This window comes from Schistocerca nitens, chromosome 1 (assembly GCF_023898315.1).
Source record: "Schistocerca nitens isolate TAMUIC-IGC-003100 chromosome 1, iqSchNite1.1, whole genome shotgun sequence".
NCBI lineage: Eukaryota > Metazoa > Arthropoda > Insecta > Orthoptera > Acrididae > Schistocerca > Schistocerca nitens.
The window spans coordinates 55,647,967-55,670,606 of record NC_064614.1 but is presented as its reverse complement, the minus strand read 5'-3'; the positions used below and the strand labels follow the sequence as shown (position 1 = coordinate 55,670,606).

General features: G+C 41.5%; 1 protein-coding gene across 3 annotated transcripts in view; it reads right to left on the bottom strand.

The window, feature by feature from the left end:
* Window positions 1-22,640, bottom strand: part of LOC126241230 (integrator complex subunit 1) — a 304,834-nt gene that overhangs the window by 196,686 nt on the left and 85,508 nt on the right. For 2 of the 3 annotated variants that reach the window (XM_049947990.1, XM_049947989.1), the window contains exons 7-10: window positions 14,736-14,932; window positions 14,072-14,234; window positions 10,717-10,878; window positions 3,237-3,362 (exon numbers count right to left, since the gene is read on the bottom strand). In XM_049947990.1, coding sequence (XP_049803947.1) covers window positions 3,237-3,362; window positions 10,717-10,878; window positions 14,072-14,234; window positions 14,736-14,932 — 648 coding nt within the window. The remainder of the gene's footprint in view (window positions 1-3,236; window positions 3,363-10,716; window positions 10,879-14,071; window positions 14,235-14,735; window positions 14,933-22,640) is intronic. The other variant, XM_049947991.1, reaches the window with a different exon arrangement.

Here is a 22,640-nt window from a genome sequence, read left to right as displayed (position 1 = left end):
GAATAATGCATATATTTTTTTTAAAAACTTTGTTACTGCAGATACAACTAAAATGAAAATACGGTGCAGCCCTTCCAGAAGACACCGATGCCAGTCCCGCCTTTGACATTTAATAATAAGTAAGTTTGAGAGAGTTGGACAAAATTTAAGATTATGCATGTGTTCCATATAGTATACAACAACTCTGCTACCTATCTCCACATGTTACTGCTGAAATGTCAATTCTAAACTAATTCTGAATAGAGTATAGTATCAAAGTATGGTGTCCTTACATTAGCACTGAGTTACTGTATTGTTCACTGGGGCAATAAATCTTCCAGTGCCCAACATGTGTGCCAAGACTGTAGTGAAATCTGGCAAAAGCATCGTCACATTTGCGTCCACTTGAGACTTTCCTTGTACCAACAATGACAGGCCACACAGTGGTGAGGGACCATGGGTGCACATTCGGGACGCCAGTTGCTGTTTGCTACAGCACACGATATCTGATCCAGGCACCTGCCCGACATCTCTGATCCAGGCACCTGCCTGACATCTCAGGTGGGCCATGAAAGATTAAGACCGGCTACAAATGGTGCACAACTTACTAGTGCACCGTATGAGTTTCACACGTACATCATTACTGTAATTTCAAGACCAACCACCTTGCCAGCAGGCAGCGTATAAATGTGAAACACAGCTGTCCAGTGGGTTGCTGTTTACTGTGGTCCTTGGCATACTCTGCCATTCAGTATTCAGTATTCAGTTTATTCACCATTGACCACTTACAGCGGAATAGGTCTGAACATTAAATATACAAGTGACAATAACTTTACAATAAAGTTTTTACAATTTAATTCCTTTTCTTTTAGGAATATTCTTATATACTAATGTCAATGATTATTTCAAAATATTCTTTATCTTATAAAATGGGTGTTTGAGTAACCAGACATAAATCAACGTTTGAAAATATTACTGGTCAGTGCCCGAGCAGATGCTGGAAGTTTATTGAAGAGTTTTAAACTCATTATTTTGTGTGAGTTTGCAGTCTTTGTGAGTCTGTGTCTTGGTATGTCGAAGTCCAGTTTGCCTCTGGTGTTGTGGGATGTATGTTCTCTCTGGTCTCGAACTCATTTAAGTTGCTTTTGACATAAAGCAGTGCTGTGTAGATGTATAGATTCACAACAGTTAATATCGTGTGCTTGATAAAGAGGGGGCGGCAGTGTTCCTTGGGCTTAACTTTGCTCAGTATTCTGATTACTTTTTTTTAATTTTCAGAATTTCACTGACAAAGCAAGGATGTCCCCATAACAATACGCTGTAGGAAATGTGTGATTGAAACAAGCCAAAATATACCACCTTCAGATACTCATCAGTGACAACATCTGTCAGTCTCCAGATGAGATAACACACTCTTGCTATTCTCTTGCAGATATGGCTAATGTGTTTCTCCCAGTTTAATTTTGAATCAATGTGGAATCCTAACAATTTGACTGATTTGCTTTCAACAGCTGTCGTTAAACCCAGAATTAGTTCTTGTGTTTTATCAGGATTACATAGGAGTTCATTAGAAGAAAACCAGTTCATTACTAGTTCTAACTTTTCCTGTGTTGCCTGATGCAGTTCTGTTGCGTCATGGTGTGTATTGAGCAATATTGTGTCATCTGCATAACACACAATTGACTTTGCTCCTACATGGTAAGGTAAGTCATTAATTGCAATGATGAACAGAAAAGGACCTAGGACCCAGCCCTGAGGCACTCTAGTCCGAACTTCCTTCAGTGAGGAGCATCTATTTTTAATTGATACAAACTGTCTCCTGTTACTTAAGTATGATTCGATTACATCTAAAGATGGTTTGTGTATGCCATAAAATTCCAGTTTTGCAAGTAGGGTGTTAGATGGTAGCAGTCGAAGGCTTTGCTAAGATCACACAGTACAACTGATACTAGATCCTTATTTTCGAATGCAGTTAACACCTGGTTAACAACTTCAGTGACAGCAGTAATGGTATTTTTACCATGTTGATATGCAAACTGTCTGTTGGAGAGGAGATCATGCTTTCCAAAATAGTTATTTAGTTGACTGTACATTAGATATTCAAAACCTTTAGAGAACATTGGGACAATAGAAACTGGTCGATAGTTTTGGGGCAGATGCTTATCTCCCTTTTTAAAGACTGGTATCACTTTAGCAGTTTTGAGTGCATCTGGGAAAACTCCAGATTCTAAACACATATTAAAAATGAAAGAAAGAGGTTGACAGATAAGGTGTATTATTTTTTTCGTTACATAGTTAGAAAAACAGTAACAGTCCATACTTTTGGAGTTGGTGAACCTTGCCACAGCCTTTACAATATCCTCTGGGGTGACAACATTCCAGTGGAAAGTCTACCTCCTATGGGGCACAGCACCAATATGATCTAGTGCCCAAGTGCCATTTTGCTTGATTTTATGTTTCAGCTCACTCATTGAGGTTAGGAAGTAATTACTTACTTCTTCTGGAACCAGCATTGCATCTTGTGTATGGGTTTGTGAATTATATTGGTTGATGATATCCCATGCTGCTTTACATTTGTTGGGAGCACTTTCAATGTAATGTTCACATGCCTGTTTTTTGGCCAAGGACAGTTTGTCTTTGTAGATTTTTTTACATTTTAGATAAGCTCTATAATAAGTATTATCTAGCTCAGGTCCTTGTTTACAAGAATTTTTATATATTCTGTACAGTCTGAGCATCTCTTTGCTGTGAGCAAATCATGCAAGTAAAATTGTTCCTTGAGTAGCCCAACTGATATCCGTTGTCCAGGTACACCATGCATATCTCCATAGACTCTTTAATAACAGGATCCCAAAATGAATTAGCAGTAGTCAAAGTTTTGTTTTATTGTATACCACTCTAAGCTCAGTGGATAATTTTCTGGTATCAGGAATGGCCGACTTTGTGTGTTCCTACCAATGATGCGAGGAACAATTTTGATCTAAATGACACCTGATGACTCTCTAAAAGTGTACATATTTCAATATTTACTGGAGCAAAGAAAGAAATATCTAAAACACTAAAAATAGAGAGGAATATACAGTATCTTTTAGAAGGTTTGTATAATTTATCCAAATGACATAAATATAGTTACAATAATATAACAGTAAAACAGGAATAGAAGACACATTAACTCGGTCAACACGCTCCTTCCAGTACTCAGCAGAAAATTAATGGACAACACACACATATATTCAAAAAGAATTATCGTAACATACGTGTAGTACTTGTATCTCACGCTTGTCTCCTCTTGCAAGAAGTGATGCAGCTTCCTTAACTGCAGGTGAGATTGCCAGAAAGATGCAAAGTGTAATCAGATCAGCCACTGAGACAAACATCCGCTCCTGAAAACATAAAAGGATTTTTTTTTTTACAGACAAGAACTACAAGATGACTTAATGGCGCTGCGATAGTCATTGTTGCTAAATAGTGTTATCTATCACAGCCACAAAGAGATCAACTTATACCTCTAGTTAACCAAGTGAGTTTGTTCTTCAATAATGAACTATACAAAATAAAACTAGACACTTCTTATTATTGTAAATACACATTAAAACAGAGAATTAAGAATCTGTTTTACACATAATTACAAAATAATCGAGTACAACAATTAATATATGAAGTTGACAAGCAGCAATGGAAGCTAGGCATGAGATAGGGTACATGTGTCAGGAAGCCTCGATTGATGGGTCGGGGGCTAGGAGATATTTAATTTTGATGGTAATGTCTACAATGTGAAATGAACTTTCAATAACTGAAGTTGTATGTTGTTTCTAAGTGCACATTATTAGCCGATTAACAAAACAGTTAATAAACCAAAACTGCTTTCAACCGTACAGTAAGAATTGTACAGTCACTACATTTTTGTTACCTGAAATATCAAAGTTTTTGCCAAAAGTTGAGCACTGAATAGTTGAAGGTTGGCTTAAACTTTGTTGTGCCTTATTAGGCATACTTCTATTTGGAACTGAACACTTTTGGGTTACTATTACAGCTGAAACACCTGGAAGATTCAGTTGTGTGTAAGCTCACAACAGGATTTGGCTAAGACTTTGACAGAAATGGAAGTTACATTATGTGCAGTGGAGGGCAGGGACACACATCAAATTGTGAGACTGACATATATCTGGAAGGAAAAATTTTCTGGTATGACACCAGATGCAAGTGTCAAACTTGCAAAATATTTAGACGTCTACAATCATTAGTCGATCTGATGTACTAAGTTCAAGGTTGCCACAAGTTTCCCCAAGTGAAATTCCCTGATTTCCAGACAAGTTTTTGCATTTTTCCCTGACAAATTTTGAGATCTCAAGAGTGAGTAAAGACATAAGTTGACAAAAAAATGTTAGAACTTCTGTATTTCTAAATGTGTGAGCAAAAATCTTAAGTACTAACATCAACATCTTTTTGTAATGAACTGTATTTAGGTGAAGAAAGCAAGCCATTAAGACCACTGATGTTACTTTATTAAAATAAAATGAAACACATTTGGTGACAAAAATATGGATTTCCTTGGAGTCACAAGACAGATTTAAAATACCTTCAATGATTTCAGAAACAACCTCAGAGAAAAGTAGGCCTCTTGATAGAAGTGTATCAGGTGGGGAAGAGTTGTGTAAACCAACACTATAGGTGACCACCAGTAAAATGTTGGTTCTACTATGTTTGTTATTGTCAGTTATTACCCTCTGTGTTTATGTCTATTGTCTCTCCCCCTGCTTAGTTGAGTGCTTACGTGTTTGCCTACCATGCAGCAGGTCAGTGTTTGATTCCTGTCTGGGTTGGAGATTTTCTCCACTCGTCGACTGGGTGTTGTGCTGACCTCATCACCATTTCGTGAGCACCGACACACAAGTCAGCCAATGTGGCATCACCTAAACGAAGACATGCAACTCAGCGGCTGAACTTCCCTGGATGGGGCCTCCCGGCCATCAATGCCACACAATCATTTCATTTTACAGGTACTTAGTGATTTTTCTTTCAAGAAATAGATGAGTACACAGTGTATAAACTACCAGCAACTGCCAAGATTTTCTTCCTCTTATCGTCCATACTTTCTAATACACGGACTACCTCCGAAAGTGCCAAAATGTGCTAGAATAAATGTAATGTCTATAAAACTCTGCACTGTACTTGCAATGAGACAGTTGCAATTCCTGAAATCCATCGCCCACGGCCTCCGGCCTGCCGAGGAGCAGCACAGTCCTGGGCCCACAAGCAAAATCCATCAGATTATGCCACACACAAACAGACCCGACCTGTGGGCAGATCGGTGAGACTAGATCCGATGGGTAGCTCCTGCACATCAGTGGGAGACGGTGAGCTTCAGATCGGCAGGCCCAATCTGTTAGAGATACTTGCACAACTGGCCTGCAGTTTTGGCCCATCGTGGAAGTCCACTCGTGTGGCCAGCTGTTCATGTGTCACATACACCATGTTGATGAAATGAGACCAAGGTGATCATTCCAAGTAACAGGTTATTTGCGTGAATACTCTCAGAATCAATAATAATGAGGACAGGAAGCAACATAAAGATGATCACTGAGCCACTTACAGGCACCTAGAAAAAACAATCACACTCACACAACTAAATTACCGGCCATAGCCTTTGTCAGAAAACAAGAGCACATATACTTTCACATAATCATTCAGACACAACTCATGCACACATGACCGCCATCTCTGGATGCTGCATCTACAGTCTCTGAGAGTCAGATCCAAATAAACCACTCCTCACGCGTTCCTGCCTCTCATTGGCAGCTGCTAGGCTAGCAGCAAGAAGTAGTGGCAGGACTGACTGCAAGCTGAGAGGAGTGGTAGGAACGGGAGAAGCAGTAAGAATGAGTGAGTCGGGAAGCAGTGCACGTACTCAGCTGCACCCACCCAGCAACGATACATGACATCTCGGTAAACAAATCATTTCATCTATTAAGATAAAAACGAGATTTTTTTCAGCAGTGTGCCCCCCCCCCCCCCCCTGTTCAAATTTCCCCCGACACATTTGAAATTCCCCGATTTCCAGAAGGTGTGGCAATCCCGTAATTACAAATGTATTGTCCACTCCATACATACCAGCACCTTTCACCCCTAGATTAAGACAGAAAAACAAAATACGAAGTATATAATAGAGGGAAACATTCCACGCAGGAAAAATATATCTATAAACAAAGATGATGTGACTTACCATATGAAAGCGCTGGCAGGTCGATAGATACACAAACAAACACAATCATACACACAAAATTCTAGCTTTCGCAACCAACGGTTGCTTCGTCAGGAAAGAGGGAAGGAGAGGGAAAGATGAAAGGATGTGGGTTTTAAGGGAGAGGGTAAGGAGTCATTCCAATCCCGGGAGTGGAAAGACTTACCTTAGGGGGAAAAAAGTACGGGTATACACTCGCACACACACACATATCCATCCACACATATACAGACACAAGCAGACATTTGCAAAGACATTACAAATGTCTGCTTGTGTCTGTATATGTGTGGATGGATGTGTGTGTGTGTGTGTGTGTGTGTGTGTGTGTGTGTGTGTGTGTGTGTGTGTGTGTGGGCGCGCGCGCGAATGTATACCCGTCCTTTTTTCCCCCTAAGGTAAGTCTTTCCGCTCCCGGGATTGGAATGACTCCTTACCCTCTCCCTTAAAACCCACATCCTTTCGTCTTTCCCTCTCCTTCCCTCTTTCCTGACGAAGCAACCGTTGGTTGCGAAAGCTAGAATTTTGTGTGTATGATTGTGTTTGTTTGTGTATCTATCGACCTGCCAGCGCTTTCGTATGGTAAGTCACATCATCTTTGTTTATAGATATAAAATACGAAGTATGCTGTACATGGAGGCCTCCACCTTTCCTAACAGGAAGACCTCCACTAAGTCACAAAACTGAAAACTCCTCGAGGATAATGGGTACAAAATTCACCACGTGAAACATACTGTCCTGCAAACAAATGAGTCACCACAGAAAGAACCGTGTGCCATGGCCCCCCATCCATACATCAGTCCGACATCCAGAAGAACTTAAATAATTTCAGAGAATTAGCAGAGCAATTAGATTATATTAGAATAATTAGATTAAGATTAGAATAATTACTCCATGCATAGAGACACTGAAACAATCATTCTTACTGCATTCCATACATGAATGAAACAAGAAGAAACTCCAATAACAGGTACAATGGAACATACCCTCTGCCATGTACCTCACGATGGTTTACACAGTATAGATGTAGATGCAAACAATGGAAAGTACAGATTGGAATATCGCTAATACTATGAAAATGATAGACTGCTACTCACTTTTCATTATGCCTATCTGCAATTCAACAAGTCATCCTTACAGTGAGCAGCAATCTATCTTTTTCAGTATTGATAATATCACTTATGTCTTCCAACTCGCCATGAAAACATGAATGCTCCTTGTCACAGTTAAAGAGGACACAAAACTTCAAAAACCAAGAGTACATAGCATCCAGTGCAACTGTGGGAAGAAATATATTCAAGACATTTACACAGAATGCACAATATCAAGCTCTCTCCAGCTCAACAAATCACGCACTGCTGAATACATAGATGCATGTAAATATACTATGCATTACGCCAAAATAAAAATTGTTATGCAGACCTCTTCCTATTGAAGTCATCGCGGATAATTTGCACCACAGCATTTCCAAACACCAGCAGCCATCTGAATGTGAAGACTGACTAACGCATCTGCAGAAACATGAGAGGGTGGTGGGGATGTTTATGTACAGAGATAGGGCAACACCTCAGTATGTCGGATCACGTGATGACTGGTCTTAGTTTACAGAGCCACTTTGACAATCACGTCTGATATGATACCCAAAAACATACAACATATTCAAATGATTTACCAAGTAACACAAGAGCTTTCAATGTGCAACACAACAACTCAAAGAAAATTATTTTTTTATTTCACAGATCTAAATCTAGTTTGGGAAAGGGAGATACGAACTGTACTCTTAATATTAAATTCTGAATTATACAAACAGACCTCTACGCCAGTGGTTCCTAACCTTTCCGAGACCTTCGCTACCACCAGAACATCAGCACATAACTAAACTTAAGAATAAAAATAATTTCCTTTTTATTTTTAAAATGACTGACGATAAATGATATTTAACTTTTTTGTTGTTTTATTAAACCATGAGTTAATGAACCTCAGTGATACAATTGGTACTGTTTATTTCCGACAACTTTTGTGTGTGTGTGTGGGGGGGGGGGGGGGGGGGGGTTAGCACGACAAAGAAAGGTTCTGCACTGCAAATGCTATTTACAACTCCTTCTCAAAAAAGAAAGCTAATTATCCACAATGACAGTAGACACTTGTCACAAAACATGCTTCTCTAAACCACTCCTCTCCCTTAAGGCGTTTGTTTAACCCACACCCTGCATTCCCATTTAAATTCAACAAAGTTAAAATGTGTGCACTATACTTGTTTTATATAAGTCACTTGATTGTTGGACTCCTTACTTCTGAAATGGCAGAAATTGGAAGACTTCAGTCTGAAACCACTTTGTACCTGACCACAACCACTGATGATAATAATAATAATAATAATAATAATAAAGATAAAACAGAATTTCAAAGCGAATTCTTAAAGTCATCAACTCAGGCAGGGGAAAAACAAAATGGATAAAAGAAGTTGAAGAGGACCTCAGAGAAGCACACATAACAGTAAACGATGCAGAAAATAGAACTGAATTCAGGAACATAACCAAAAAACATAAATTTGACATCACAACAAAGAAGAGACCAGGATGCAAATGGACAGCGGAGCGAAAGAAACATCACAGTGAACACATGAAGAAAATTTGGGCTCAGAAAAAACATAAACAATCATCATAAAGGAATTCAAGTTCAAACGCTCTCTTAAATGGGAATAATCGAAAATAATAATAATAAACTAAGTGAAAGTATGGAAAATGGAATAAGATTACAAAACTTTTGGAGGCCAATCAAACTAGGAAGAGGTCAAGGAAAACTGATCATTCCATATTTAGTATTTGCAGATGATTTGGTGATTCTAACCAACAGTGAAGGAACAGCAGTAAAACAAATTGAGACCCTCAAAGAATGTGCAGAAAAGGTTGGCCTGCAAGTCTCCTTTGAGAAGACTGAATTCATTTGTTCTAAGTCAGATATTCCGAAACAACAGAATCAAACACTATGTATCGCGATGTAATTATTGAAGCAACAGGACTTGAAGAAATACCACAAAACAACAACAACAGAGTGCAGAAATCAAGAAAGCATCTGGATTTGTTTCAAATTTCTATGACAAAAAATGCCTGTCAATAGGCACTAAAATCAGTCACTACAACACAGTAATCAAGCCGACAGTCACATACGCAAGTACAACATTCTCAGTCAATCAAAAACTAGATTTAAAAGAAATTAAGAAAGTAGAGAGAAAGATTACTAGAAAAATTCTGGGACCACAATACATAAGATGGATACAGACTGCAAACCATTGGAGACATTAGAAAAAGTATCAAACATAAAAACTGACATCAGAAAGAGATGAATGATGTTTTATGGACACCTAGACAAATTACCTGGAAACATACTAACTAAACATCTATTGGTCTATGTGACATCACTTAAAGCATCAATATCCTGGGTAACTGAAGTTAAGAAGGATTTGACAAAAGTTGAAACTGACATAACAAATACATCAGACAGGGTTACACTCAAAGGCAAAATTGATAAGTGGAAGTTTACTCCAGAGACAGAACCAAAACCATACAAACCGAAGTGGACCGAAGAAAGAAAGAAGGCATTCAAAGAGAAAATATGTTGGGAAAATAAGAAGAATCCTATGAAAGATTGAAAATCACCTGCTTATGGTTCTCCAATGGGGACATTCAATATTATTATTATACCAACAACTGAATTTTCCATCAGTGCTTGGCAGAGCACTAAAATAGTATTAAGACGATAACACTTCTTAATGTTCTGCAAAGTTATATTCATATGGTCACGAACCAGCCCTGAAGATGCTCTGAAAAACCAAAAGCCGATTTGTGACCAAATAAGTATAATTTCTCAGAACATTAGGAAGTGTTATTCTATTAATATAAAAATAAATATCAATATTAATATTAATAATAATAATAATAATAATAATAATACTGTGTAGGCCCTGCTGCAGTGTAATAACCATTTAATAGTTACTGTTGTGCTGTACTGCAATTAGTTCATTTACTATTGCAAAGCAAATAATGAAAACAGTGTGTCACATGTTAATGCTAGTATCTGAAGAAAAAAAAATATTAGTAACTTAAGCAACTATTTCCACAGTCATATAAAATGGTGATAACAGTAATGATCTTTCAAAAATAATTTGGTCTTGTGAACGAAACACAATTAAACCTTTTTGTTCTTACCCCTTACAAAATTTCGTTTCCCCCTCCGGGGTACCTACACCAAGTCAGGAACCACTGCTCTAATCCAATTATGTGGGACTTTTATTACCTTCAGACATTGTTGAGGAGGGAGAAAGAGTTTAAAACAAATTATTCTGTGTAGAGCTAATTTTCTATGGTCAACAAAAAAAGCTGTCAACTTAGGGAAGGGAGCAGGTGGTTAAAGCCCCATTCAAATCAAATATTGTGCTCCTTTACAACATTAAACAAAACAACAAACAAAGCACTCATAATATTTCATTTAACACTTACCTTATGTTCAAATTCACGAAAGGCCTGTGTATTTTCTTTTCGATCAGCCATTAGCCCACGACAAAGAGCAGACAAATTGATTTCATGGCGTATAACTCGTACCATTTCCCTCAGCAATGCCCGCAGTGGGCGCAGGTAGTCATCTTTATTCATTAGCAGATCCTATGAAAAATAAAATACTCATTTACTTCATACTGATAGTCACATCAGCTGACAGAAACATATTTCCATCATTATTAAAATAATCTGTTCTGCTCCAGCCACACAGCAAACAAGAAAAAGTACATCAAAAGTCGACAGTGTCCTTACATACTTTGATCAAACATGCTGAGAAAATATGAATCCCACGGTGACAAGTTTACAGCGATAGCACATAAGGAAGATTTGTCTATTGCTAACAGGAAGTCACACTTTGTTTGACAATTTCATACCTCAAAGTTACTTGCAAATTTGAACAAAAGTAAGTTTTTATTTATTTCTGAGACTTCTTAGCAACCAAATCCAAAGCACAGTATAGGCACCAGATGAAACTGACTGATGCTTGATGTTCAACTCGGGCACAATGTTGTTCGCTATAGGCTAAATTTATGCAACAGGCTCACATTCTGATGGCACGCAAAGCCAAACTGGAACCATTTGAGAAAGCATTCACACATTACAAATAAACATATATACATTACATGCTTTATACAGTTATTACATATGCTCATACCTTTGTTAACAGCCTGCAATGGGGCACTGTGTCAAATGCTTTCCGGAAATCTAGAAATATGGAATCTGCCTGTTGCCCTTCATCCATAGTTCTCAGTAAAGTGAAAAGGGCACGCTGAGTTTCGCACAAACAATATTTTCTACAACCATGCTGATTCATGGAATAAGCTTCTTAGTCTCAAGAAAGTGTATTACATTCAAACTGAGAGTATGTTCAAGGATTCTGCAGCAAAGAGAAGTCAGAGATATTCGTCTGTAATTTTGAAGGTCCGTTCTTTTACATTTCTTATAGACTAAAATTACCAGCACTTTTTCCAGTCGCTTCAGATTTTGTGCTGGGCAAGAGATTCACAATAAATGCAAGCTAGGTGAGGAACCAATGCCATAGAGTACTCCATTTAGGCTGTGGTCAAAAGCAAATGTGTAAGTGTCTTTTAGTTATGCCTGCCCGCAACTTAACATGCTGCCTTTGCAGTAAGTAGTAATGCTGTCTTTGCAGTAAGTAGCAATCAATCTTCTCCTTATATTGTTGATATTGCAATCTGGAGTTTCCACAGTTTTATCAATTTTTAAAAAATTTTTTACTATGTCTTGTTTTGCACTATATTCTGTATATGAAATGAGAAAACACACAATTTGTGCACACAACGGTCTGCCTTTATTTGTAGTGGAATTTAAGGACACTATGAAATATTTAAAAAATGTTCTAATCAAGCTGAATTTGGTACAAAGTGAGTAAACCTACATCCAATGCAAGAAATGTCTAATTCAAATGTGACACTTTTTGCAGTGAAAACTGAAAGCTTAGTATAAGATTCTACATTACCACTAAAGTAGAAACACTATTTCATACCATATCACATGGGCCGAAGAACTAATACAATAAAGTTAGATGATGATGATGTACAACGATACATTACAATGTATGGAAGCAAAAGTTAAAAAGATGGGTCAGTCATTTGAAAAAATAGTTGTCAGTTTACTTTTGTCATTAAGCTCTCTGCAAGTGCTTACAAACGTAAAACACTACAATCTAGACAATCAGTTCTTGTAATTTCCTAAACGCATTTTTGCAAAGTATTTGAAGTATTTTTTTAAAGATTGTGTTATTTAGGATTTCTCAGCATTTACATTTAGACTGCCCATGACACATGCACAGTTATAAGAATTTGTACTACCTCTCGTTGCATATAACATATGACCCCCAGATGTTACACAAAGCCGATACAGACACCAAACACTCGTCAGACAAAAGTTCTAAATGCAGTCTCTTTTGTACACAAACATGATTTTCTAACTCTTACAATAAATCAAAGCCTGTTTTACCTCAATTGAGCCTATTACTCATTCCACTTTATATCCTCACCCATTGGTACGCCTGCATATTAGTACAACACAAGAAGCTCTACTTGGGACTCATATCCCGTAATAATACCATACCATACTTTTTTGTTTGGTACATTAAAAGCTTTAAACTAGCAATTGATCCAGATCACTATTTTCTTTATATCGAAGTGGATAGTGCTAAAATTTTTACTACATAATACATCCTAACAGAGAGCCATGTCACAGCAAGAAGGCACATCTGAAATTATTTCTGTATCTCTCCATCAAACTTGTCATGTTCTGATCCACCTGTGAAGACCTGGCCAGACATCCCACGTAAACATAGTTTCTTCAATAGTCATCTGTGTGGTACCAAATAACATGCTTTATGGATATCTAAGGACACTGAATATACCTGGTTGCTTCCATACATAGTACATAGGAAGAGTGTAATGTAGTATTACAAGAGGACTGTTTTGGGAATCCACGCTCACTACATACGAAGAGTCATTCCATTCTACGTACTTCACTGTGTTTGAATGCTATCATCTAGATTTCCACCATGTATGGTGGCGAGTGATAAGGGGATGATAGTTCCATAAATCAGTTCCATTGCACATTTTTGACATGTTTGCTCTGTGTATTGTTGTTTAGTTTAACAGGAACAGAGCCAACAGAGAGCTGGAGGTACACTACAAGAAGACAGATTTTTGTCAAGTCATTCTGCACAATCTTGTACACAGCAAATGATAGTTATGCAACCTATTCTGGTATAATACTCTGCTGGGTGGAAGCCTCTCTTCATTATACAAATTGGCACATCCAGTAACGGGGTCATCCTGAAAAATTTACTTTTTCGTTAGCACCAGGGATTTCAATTGAATATGAGACCGCCATTGTCTAAGGCCTAAATCAGAATAATTGTGCTCTGTATGGTGCCACATAAGCAGTCTTCTTCTGATGTACAGTGTGTACTGCAACGTGCACTTCTTGGGGTATTTGCAGAGTGCTGTACAAACAGTTACTATGCCAGACCTAAAAGCTCAAAATGTATCTTGAAACATGTCGCATAGTTTTCAGCTCTATTTCAGTTGCTATAATTGTTTTAAAAAATACAATTTTTATCATCACTTATAGTTTCAAACTGCATTAAAGCACAATCCAAGCTGGAATATACTACCAGTAAAAGGACAGAATAGGTGCTGCACAGCACGAAGGTGCTTTTTCTATTCGGAGAGTAGTGACCTATCCTCGTATTTGTATTAATCTTTCAACTACAAATATAAAATTGTGGGGTCTGTAAGGTCACCCTGAATACCTGGAAAATATCAGCAAGCAGTACAGCAGCCTTTTCTGGTGCTGCCTGGAACATCACAGACAGCATAGCCATGTTATTCGGGTTGCGAGCTGTTGACAGTTCATTGTAAATTGTATGCTTCAAAACTGTTGCCAAATTTTCCGGATGTGCATTAATTAACTCTCTGAAACATTCAAAATAATACAATAATAAAAAACTGGTATATTAATTTAAAACCCAAAAGTGAAAAACAATCTATTTCAATCAACTGATCTATTTTGTAACATCTCACATACACGATTTCAGCAAAAATTTGAAAACATCACTTTTATTGAATTCTATAGTTCTATTATTACATACACCTTTTAAAAACACTGGTTAGCGTGTGAATTTAAGAAAGGGTTACGAACTTAAATTGTTCTTCACAAAAGGGAGATCCTGTAAATTTTTTAATGCCCTGCTATTGGAAAGTCGGGGTTCATACACAATATAATCATCACTCCGGCAGCTCTTCTCTTTCCCTCCTCGTTAACATAGTAAGAGCTTGTACGTAATTTTAAAACATTTAATAGGGAGAATTTGAGTTTTCACTTTTATCAACAAAGCTAGACACCTACAAACTTGGCATTTTACATATAATTATATATATTTTTGTTATAAATACTTCAATTTTACTAAGATTTACCTTATAGAAGCCAGATATAGATTGCTCAGTGCCTTTGGTTTTATGCGTATTTTAACAAGATGACTTATTACTTCCACATCTCGCTGCGTGTGAGTGGTGCAGTTAATGCAGATAGCCATTAGAAGATCTTTGGCAGCTTGCAGAAGCTTTGGGTTCTGAAGCCACATTTCTAGTCTGGGAGCTGCAGTTACACGAACCTATAACAGCGTAAAACACAGCTGAAAACAATTTATTCTTTACATCTGTATAAAACAAAAGTACACTTTCATTATTTAATTAGCGCATCATGCTCACTGTAATACAAACATCACAACATCAATAAATTAACCAACATAGTTCATAGCCTAACAAAAAGGAGTTAATTTTCCTAAAACATTTTTTATGATTCGTGGATTAACTCAGTAAAATAGTAATAGCTGTTTCCTACCCCACCCCTTCCAGAACTAATTAATTATTTTAGGTAAAACACTCTAGCATTATCTCAATTCCTCTGTAGTCTATACAGAGTTCAGGTACACTCTCACCACTATTCACTCATGAGAATTCAGCATTTTACAGGAAGCTCTGAAATGAAATCAGCTCCCCAAATTAATCTCTGTGTGGATGCTGCTCAAAAAGGGGCTATCGAGTGCAGAAAAAGAGCACTTTTGGGGAAAGGGAAAATAAACAGTATTGTTAATTCATACTGACCACAAAGTAAAATTTTGCATGAAATGTAGCAGACCGTAACTGCAATAAAGAGAGAAAAATTCTAAAGAAAGGCAACTCTGGTGTGAATCTCCTGGCTCATGTCTAGTCTTTGCCGTGGGCACCTATAAGTTTATGAACAACACCATTTCCAGGGAAGGAGAGAGAGAGAGAGAGAGAGAGAGAGAGAGAGAGAGAGAGAGAGAGAACTTTAATGTTTGCCAATGACATTTTAATCTGCCAGAGACAGCAAGGGACTTGGGAGATCTGTTGAGCTATTGAACAGAATGGATAGTGTCTTGAAAAGAGGTTTTGAGCTGAATTTCATTAAAAGTAAAACAAGTGCATTGGAGACTATTCAAATCGGGTGACACTGAAGGAATTAGAATAGGAAATAGGACATGGAATGCTGCAAATAAGTTCTACTATTTGGGCAGCAAAATTAAGAAGGATACAAAATGTAGGCTGGCAATAGCAAGAAAAGCTTCCTAGCATCACTTATAAATTTAAGTGTTGGGAAGTCTTTTCTCAGATCATTTGTATGGAATGTAGCCTTTTATGGAAGTGAAACATGGACAGTCAACAGTACAGATACATAGAGAATATAAGTTTTTGGATGATCAACAGAAGAGTAAAGAACAAAAGTTTTTGAAACATGTTAAAGAAGAGTGCTGAAGATTAAATGGGTATGTTGTTGTGGTCTTCAGTCCTGAGACTGGTTTGATGCAGCTCTCCATGCTAATCTATCCTGTGCAAGCTTCTTCATCTCCCAGTACCTACTGCAACCTACATTCTTCTGAATCTGCTTAGTGTATTCATCTCTTGGTCTACCTCTACGATTTTTTCCCTCCACGCTGCCCTCCAATACTAAATTGGTGATCCCTTGATGCCTCAGGACATGTCCTACCAACCGATCCCTTCTTCTAGTCAAGTTGTGCCACAAACTTCTCTTCTCCCCAATCCTATTCAATACCTCTGCAGTAGCCACCAGAAAGATCGCGGGAGGCGTACATCGGCACAGCGCGTCACGGACGGTAGTTGCCGCAAATAGAGTCCCATCCACCAGAGGGCACACGAGAATTCGGCCGCGACATCTGCCAGCGGAACAACAACAACAACAACAACAACAACAACAACTCAGGCAGCACGGGCCGTGCCCAGTCAGTTCACATCGGGCATGCCTATGAGACAGTTCTCGGTCTACTCTGAAGTGCGACGGAAAACGTGAACCGTGTTACTACACAAGTGGTGACGAGTAGGGTTGTTCTTTCGCGTGTTGCGTCGTTGTTCCGGTTTCACGGCTTATTCGCGGCATGGAGGATTTAGTGCGGGTTTTGGTTGAGCAGCAGACGGAGCTCATGGCCACCATGAAACAAGTGCTTCCGGCGTTGCTCTCCACGCCGTCTGCTCCGGCCCCGTTTGATCCTCCCTTTCCCCCGTATGACGAGGCGGCAGAGGATTGGGACACATATGAACATCGCCTTCGGCAGCATTTCCAAGCGTTTCATGTTGCCGATGCGGAGGTATGTCGTGCTCTTTTCTTGTCTTGGATATCTCCCTCGCTGTATCAAGTTTTGCGGCAGCTAGCGCCATTGCAGGAACCCTCGTCCTTGTCTTTTGACGCATTGTGTTCCTTACTGTCTTCATATTATCGCCGCCGCATGCATGTTGTGGCGGCTAGGGTCGAGTTCTATCAATACAAGAAACAGCCCCATCAGTCTTACCGGGCGTGGGCTGCTACCCTGAACGGTCTTAGTCGCAAGTGTCATTTTGTCACGGAACAGTCGCGAGAGTCGTATGCACACGTTATGGTGCGCGACGTCATTGTTCGTTCGGCCCCTGATAGGGAGGTCCGGCAACGGGCCCTGCAGTTAGAAGACCCTTCCCTCGAGGAAGTCCTGTCCATTGCTCAATCGTATGAAGTCTCTCACGCCGCTGGTCAACAGCTGGAAGCGAGGTGCGACGTCGCGGCGGTTCAGGGCGGCGTGGCCGCGTCCACTGCGTCCGGGGTGGACGACGTGCGAGCGGTGCAATCCGGCCGTTACGGCCGCTCCCGCACAGCGTGTCAACAGAGTTCCGGCCGCTGGCCCCTGTTACCGTCCTGTGCGTCGTGCTATATACATCACGATCAGCCAGAGTGCCCCAGCGTTGGGCCGTTTGTCGCAAATGTAATAAAAAAGGACACATTGCTAAAGTTTGCCGCTCAGCCTCAAAAGCATCGAAGGAAGCAAGTACAGAGGACATGGACGTTGACATTCAGGAAGTTACATCGGGCCAGGCTCCCGACGCATCGGCACGCAAACTCTTTATCGAGTTGTCGGTTCGGTCGCGCCGGTTACAACTGCAAGTAGATACGGGCGTGGCGGTTTCTTTGTTGAATGCGCAAACTTACTCCGACCTTGGGTTGCCCCCGTTGGCACCAGTTTACCGGCGTCTACGCGGTTATGGTAAACAGTTAATTCCCCTATTGGGTCAATTCACTACCGACGTGACTTACAAACCAGTCACTCGGCCTATTACTTTTATTGTTGTCAGTGATGCGAGCTCCGCTAACCTTTTTGGCTTGGATGCCTTTCAAGCTTTCGGGTTTTCTATCACTGACACTGTACAATTGGTCTCCGAAGACGTTCCCTATCAATCATTAGAATCTTTGATCTCTGACTTTCCGGATATCTTTGAGGAGGACCTGGGGCGTGTTTCAGACTTTGAAGCTCACTTAACGTTGAAGGCGTCGGCTCGCCCGCGTTTTCTACGCGCGAGGCAGATCCCCTTGGCTCTCCGCCCTCAGGTAAAAGAAGAGCTAGACCGGCTGACAGCCCTAGGGGTCGTTCTTCCCATTTCTTCTAGTGAGTTATTGTCAGGAAACCCTCGGGAAAATTACGTCTTTGTGGCGATTTCAAGGCCACCATTAATTCCCAATTGGTGGTGGACACCTATCCTTTGCCTCGTGCTGATGAATTGTTCTCCGCCGCAGCGGGAGGCCAATATTTTTCGAAAATCGATCTTTCAGAGGCTTATCATCAGATACCTCTTGATGAGGACTCCAAACGGCTGGCGGTTGTCAACACCCCGTTTGGCCTTTACCAATACCAGTGGTTGGCCTTCAGAATATCCAGTGCCCCGGCGATATTCCAGCGTTATCTTGAGCACGTCACGCCGACAATCCCTCATTGTATTAATTACCTGGATGACATAATTGTCACGGGCCGCAGCACGAAGGAACACTTGCACAACCTTCGCACCCTCTTTCTCAAATTCAGGTCCGTGGGCTTGCGTTGCAACCTGCGTAAGTCAAACTTCTTCCAACCGTCCATTGAGTATGTGGGCTACACAATGTCTCGGCACGGCGTCCAGCCGCTAGGAAGTTTGGTCCAAGGTATCGTCTACCTTCCGCGGCCCGCTTTGCTGAAGGAGTTACAAGCTTTTTTACGCAAGATTGCCTATTACCACCGGTTCATTCCCAGGGCTTCCACCATCGCCCGCCCCCTGTACTGCCTTCTGCGCAAGGGTGTTCCTTTTGATTGGTCGCCTGCATGCGAGCGAGCATTCACCTCGTTGAAAGGCCTCCTCACATCAGCGCCGTGTTTGGCTACTTTTGACCCCCATAAGCCGTTGGTCCTGGCTACAGATGCTTCGCAGTATGGGGTAGGGGCGGTCCTGGCCCATCGCAACTCAGATGGTTCCGAGCAGCCACTGGTGTTTGCGTCTAAAACTCTTAGTCCCGCACAGGCCCATTACTCCCAGGTGGAAAAAGAGGCTTTGGCCATTGTCTACACTGTTACCAAGTTTCACCCTTTCTTGTATGGCACGAAGTTTCAGTTAATCACTGACCATAAGCCATTAATATCATTATTTGGCCCCGCCTCTCAGATTCCGGATAGGGTGGCCCACAGACTACAGTGCTGGGCCTTGTTCCTCTCTAAGTACCATTATGACATACATTTTCGCCCTACCGGACAGCATGCCAACGCAGATGCTCTTTCCCGTCTTCCGGTGGGCCCGGATCCTAAGTTCGATTGAGAGGAGATTATGTGTTTTCATTTGGATGTGGCGTCCCGCGAAGCGGTTGATGGCTTCCTGATCACTAGTTCTAGAGTCGCCAGGGAAACGGCAGCTGACCCGGTTCTCCGGAAAGTGGTTTGCCTCATTCAGCAGGGGTGGTCATCCCGACCTCCAGGCCGGGTCTCAGACCCTCTTCGTAATTATTTTGTTCTACGAGACCGCCTCTCCATCTTGGAAGTAGTTCTCCTTCTGGCTACCGATGATACAGCTCCTCGCGTGGTTGTTCCTGCAAGTTTGCGAAGGGAAGTCCTCACATTATTACATGAGGGGCACTGGGGTATTTCCCGTACTAAAACCTTGGCTCGCAGACATGTGTACTGGCCCGGTATTGACGGAGAAATTGAGCACTTGGTGGCCGCCTGTTCCCAGTGTGTGAGACAACAGGCATCTCCCAGGTCAGCGTTCTCTTCACGGCCACCTGCAACCCAGGCATGGGAACATGTACACATTGATTTTGCGGGCCCGTTTCTCAATGGCTTTTGGCTCATTGTCATTGATGCTTATTCCCGATTTCCATATGTGGTTCGCTGCTCCTCAACCACTTCAGAGGTTGTAATCCAGGCACTAGCAAAAATCTTTTCTGTGGAAGGTCTGCCAGTCACCCTGGTCTCGGACAATGGACCTCAGTTTATGTCGCAGACCTTCCAGGATTTTTGTAGGCGCTTCGGTATTCGGCATATTTGCTCTCCCCCCTTTCATCCACAATTGAATGGGGAAGCCGAGCGCATGGTGCACACGTTTAAGACACAGATGAAAAAGCATGTGCACGAATTTCCTGCGGAGAAGGCGTTGACGTTTTTCCTGACGGCATACCGGACCACACCTATGGAAGAACGCAGCCCCGCAGAGCTCCTCCACGGGCGCCAACCTAGGACTCTGATGCACCTCCTTTGGCCCGGTCCTCGCCAGTCTTCGCAAAACGGAGTACCCGGCATTCCACCGGGTATGTTGGTCTGGGCACGTGGGTTTGGTCGCAATCCACGTTGGATACCGGCAGTGGTCCTGCGCCAAAATGGCCGCCGGCTCTATACCTTGCAGACGGGGGACCGGGAGGTACATCGTCACCAAAATCAGCTTCGTCCACGTTTGGGTCCCCACCCTCTGACCCCTCGGGCACCGGCTTCCCCATTGCCGGCACCTGTGTTGGTTTCTCAGGGGACGCTACCCCCCCCCCCCCCCCCCTGATTCCGCCGCACTGCAATGGCTCTCAGCCTTGGCAGCCTCCAGTCGCTCCAGCACCGGCATCCCCATCATTAGCAATGCCCCAGCGAGAGCCGGCCCCCCTCGCAGGCCTGGTTTCTCAGCAGGCTGGTTCACCTGTGGTCGTCCCTTCCCCATTGTCCCCGCCACTGGGTCTTGACCCTCCCGGGTTGGACCAGGATCCAGAGTGCGACGGCCTGTCTCCCGTTCTGTCCCGGGTTCCGGTGGTGGGACGACGGGGGCCTCTTCGTGTGGGTCACTTCCAGCCACATTCGAAGGTTCCGGCTCGAGGGTTGGCGGATCCCCTCGACTCCAGCCTTCCGATGGACGTGCAGGTCGTCACTCCTGCACGACGCTCCACCTTCCGACGCAGTGGATCACAGTGGCTTCACCCCCCGAAGGAGGAGGAGTGCAGTACCCACCAGAAAGATCACGAGAGGTGCACATCGGCACGGCGCGTCACGGACAGTAGTTGCCGTAAATAGAGTCCCATCCACCAGAGGGCACGCGAGAATTCGGCCGCGACCTCTGCCAGCGGAACAAGAACAACAACAACAACAACTCAGGCAGCACGGGCCGTGCCCAGTCAGTTCACTACGGGCATGCCTATTAAACAGTTCTCGGTCTACTCTGAAGTGTGACAGAAAACGTGAACCGTGTTACTACAACCTACTCATTAGTTACGTGATCTACCCACCTACCGGTAATCTTCAACATTCTTCTGTAGCACCAAATTTCGAAAGCTTCTATTCTCTTCTTGTCCAAACTATTTATCGTCCATGTTTCACTTCCATACATGGCTACACTCCATACAAATACATTCAGAAACGATTTCCTGACACTTAAATCTATACCCGATGTTAACAAATTTCTCTTCTTCAGAAACGATTTCTTTGCCATTGTCAGTCTACATTTTATATCCTCTCTACTTCGACCATCATCAGTTATTTTGCTCCCCAAGTAACAAAACTCCTTTACTACTTTAAGTGTCTCATTTCCTAATCTAATTCCCTCAGCATCACCCGACTTAATTCAACTGCATTCCATTATCCTCATTTTGCTTTTGTTGATGTTCATCTTATATCCTCCTTTCAAGACACTGTCCATTCCGTTCAACTGCTCTTCCAAGTCCTTTGCTGTCTCTGACAGAATTACAATGTCATCGGCGAACCTCTATGTTTTTATTTCTTCTCCCTGGATTTTAATACCTACTCCAAATTTTTCTTTTGTTTCCTTTACTGCTTGCTCAATATACAGATTGAATAACATCGGGGACAGGCTACAACCCTGTCTCACTCCCTTCCCAACCACTGCTTCCCTTTCATGCCCCTCGACTCTCATAACTGCATTCTGGTTTCTGTACAAATTGTAAATAGCCTTTCGCTCCCTGTATTTTATCCCTGCCACCTTTAGAATTTGAAAGAGAGTATTCCAGTCAACATTGTCAAAAGCTTTCTCTAAGTCTACAAATGCTAGAAACGTAGGTTTGCCTTTCCTTAATCTTTCTTCTAAGATAAGTCGTAAGGTCAGTATTGCCTCACGTGTTCCAACATTTCTACAGAATCCAAACTGATCTTCCCCGAGATCGGCTTCTACCAGTTTTTCCATTCGCCTGTAAAGAATTCGCGTTAGTATTTTGCAGCTGTGACTTATTAAACTGATAGTTCGGTAATTTTCACATCTGTCAACACCTGCTTTCTTTGGAATTGGGATTATTACATTCTTCTTGAAGTCTGAGGGTATTTCGCCTGTCTCGTACATTTGCTCACCAAATGGTAGAGTTTTGTCAGGACTGGTTCTCCCAAGGCCGTCAGTAGTTCTAATGGAATGTTGTCTACTCCCGGGGCCTTGTTTCGACTCAGGTCTTTCAGTGCTCTGTCAAACTCTTCACGCAATATCGTATCTCCCATTTCATCTTCATCTACATCCTCTTCCATTTTCATAATATTGTCCTCA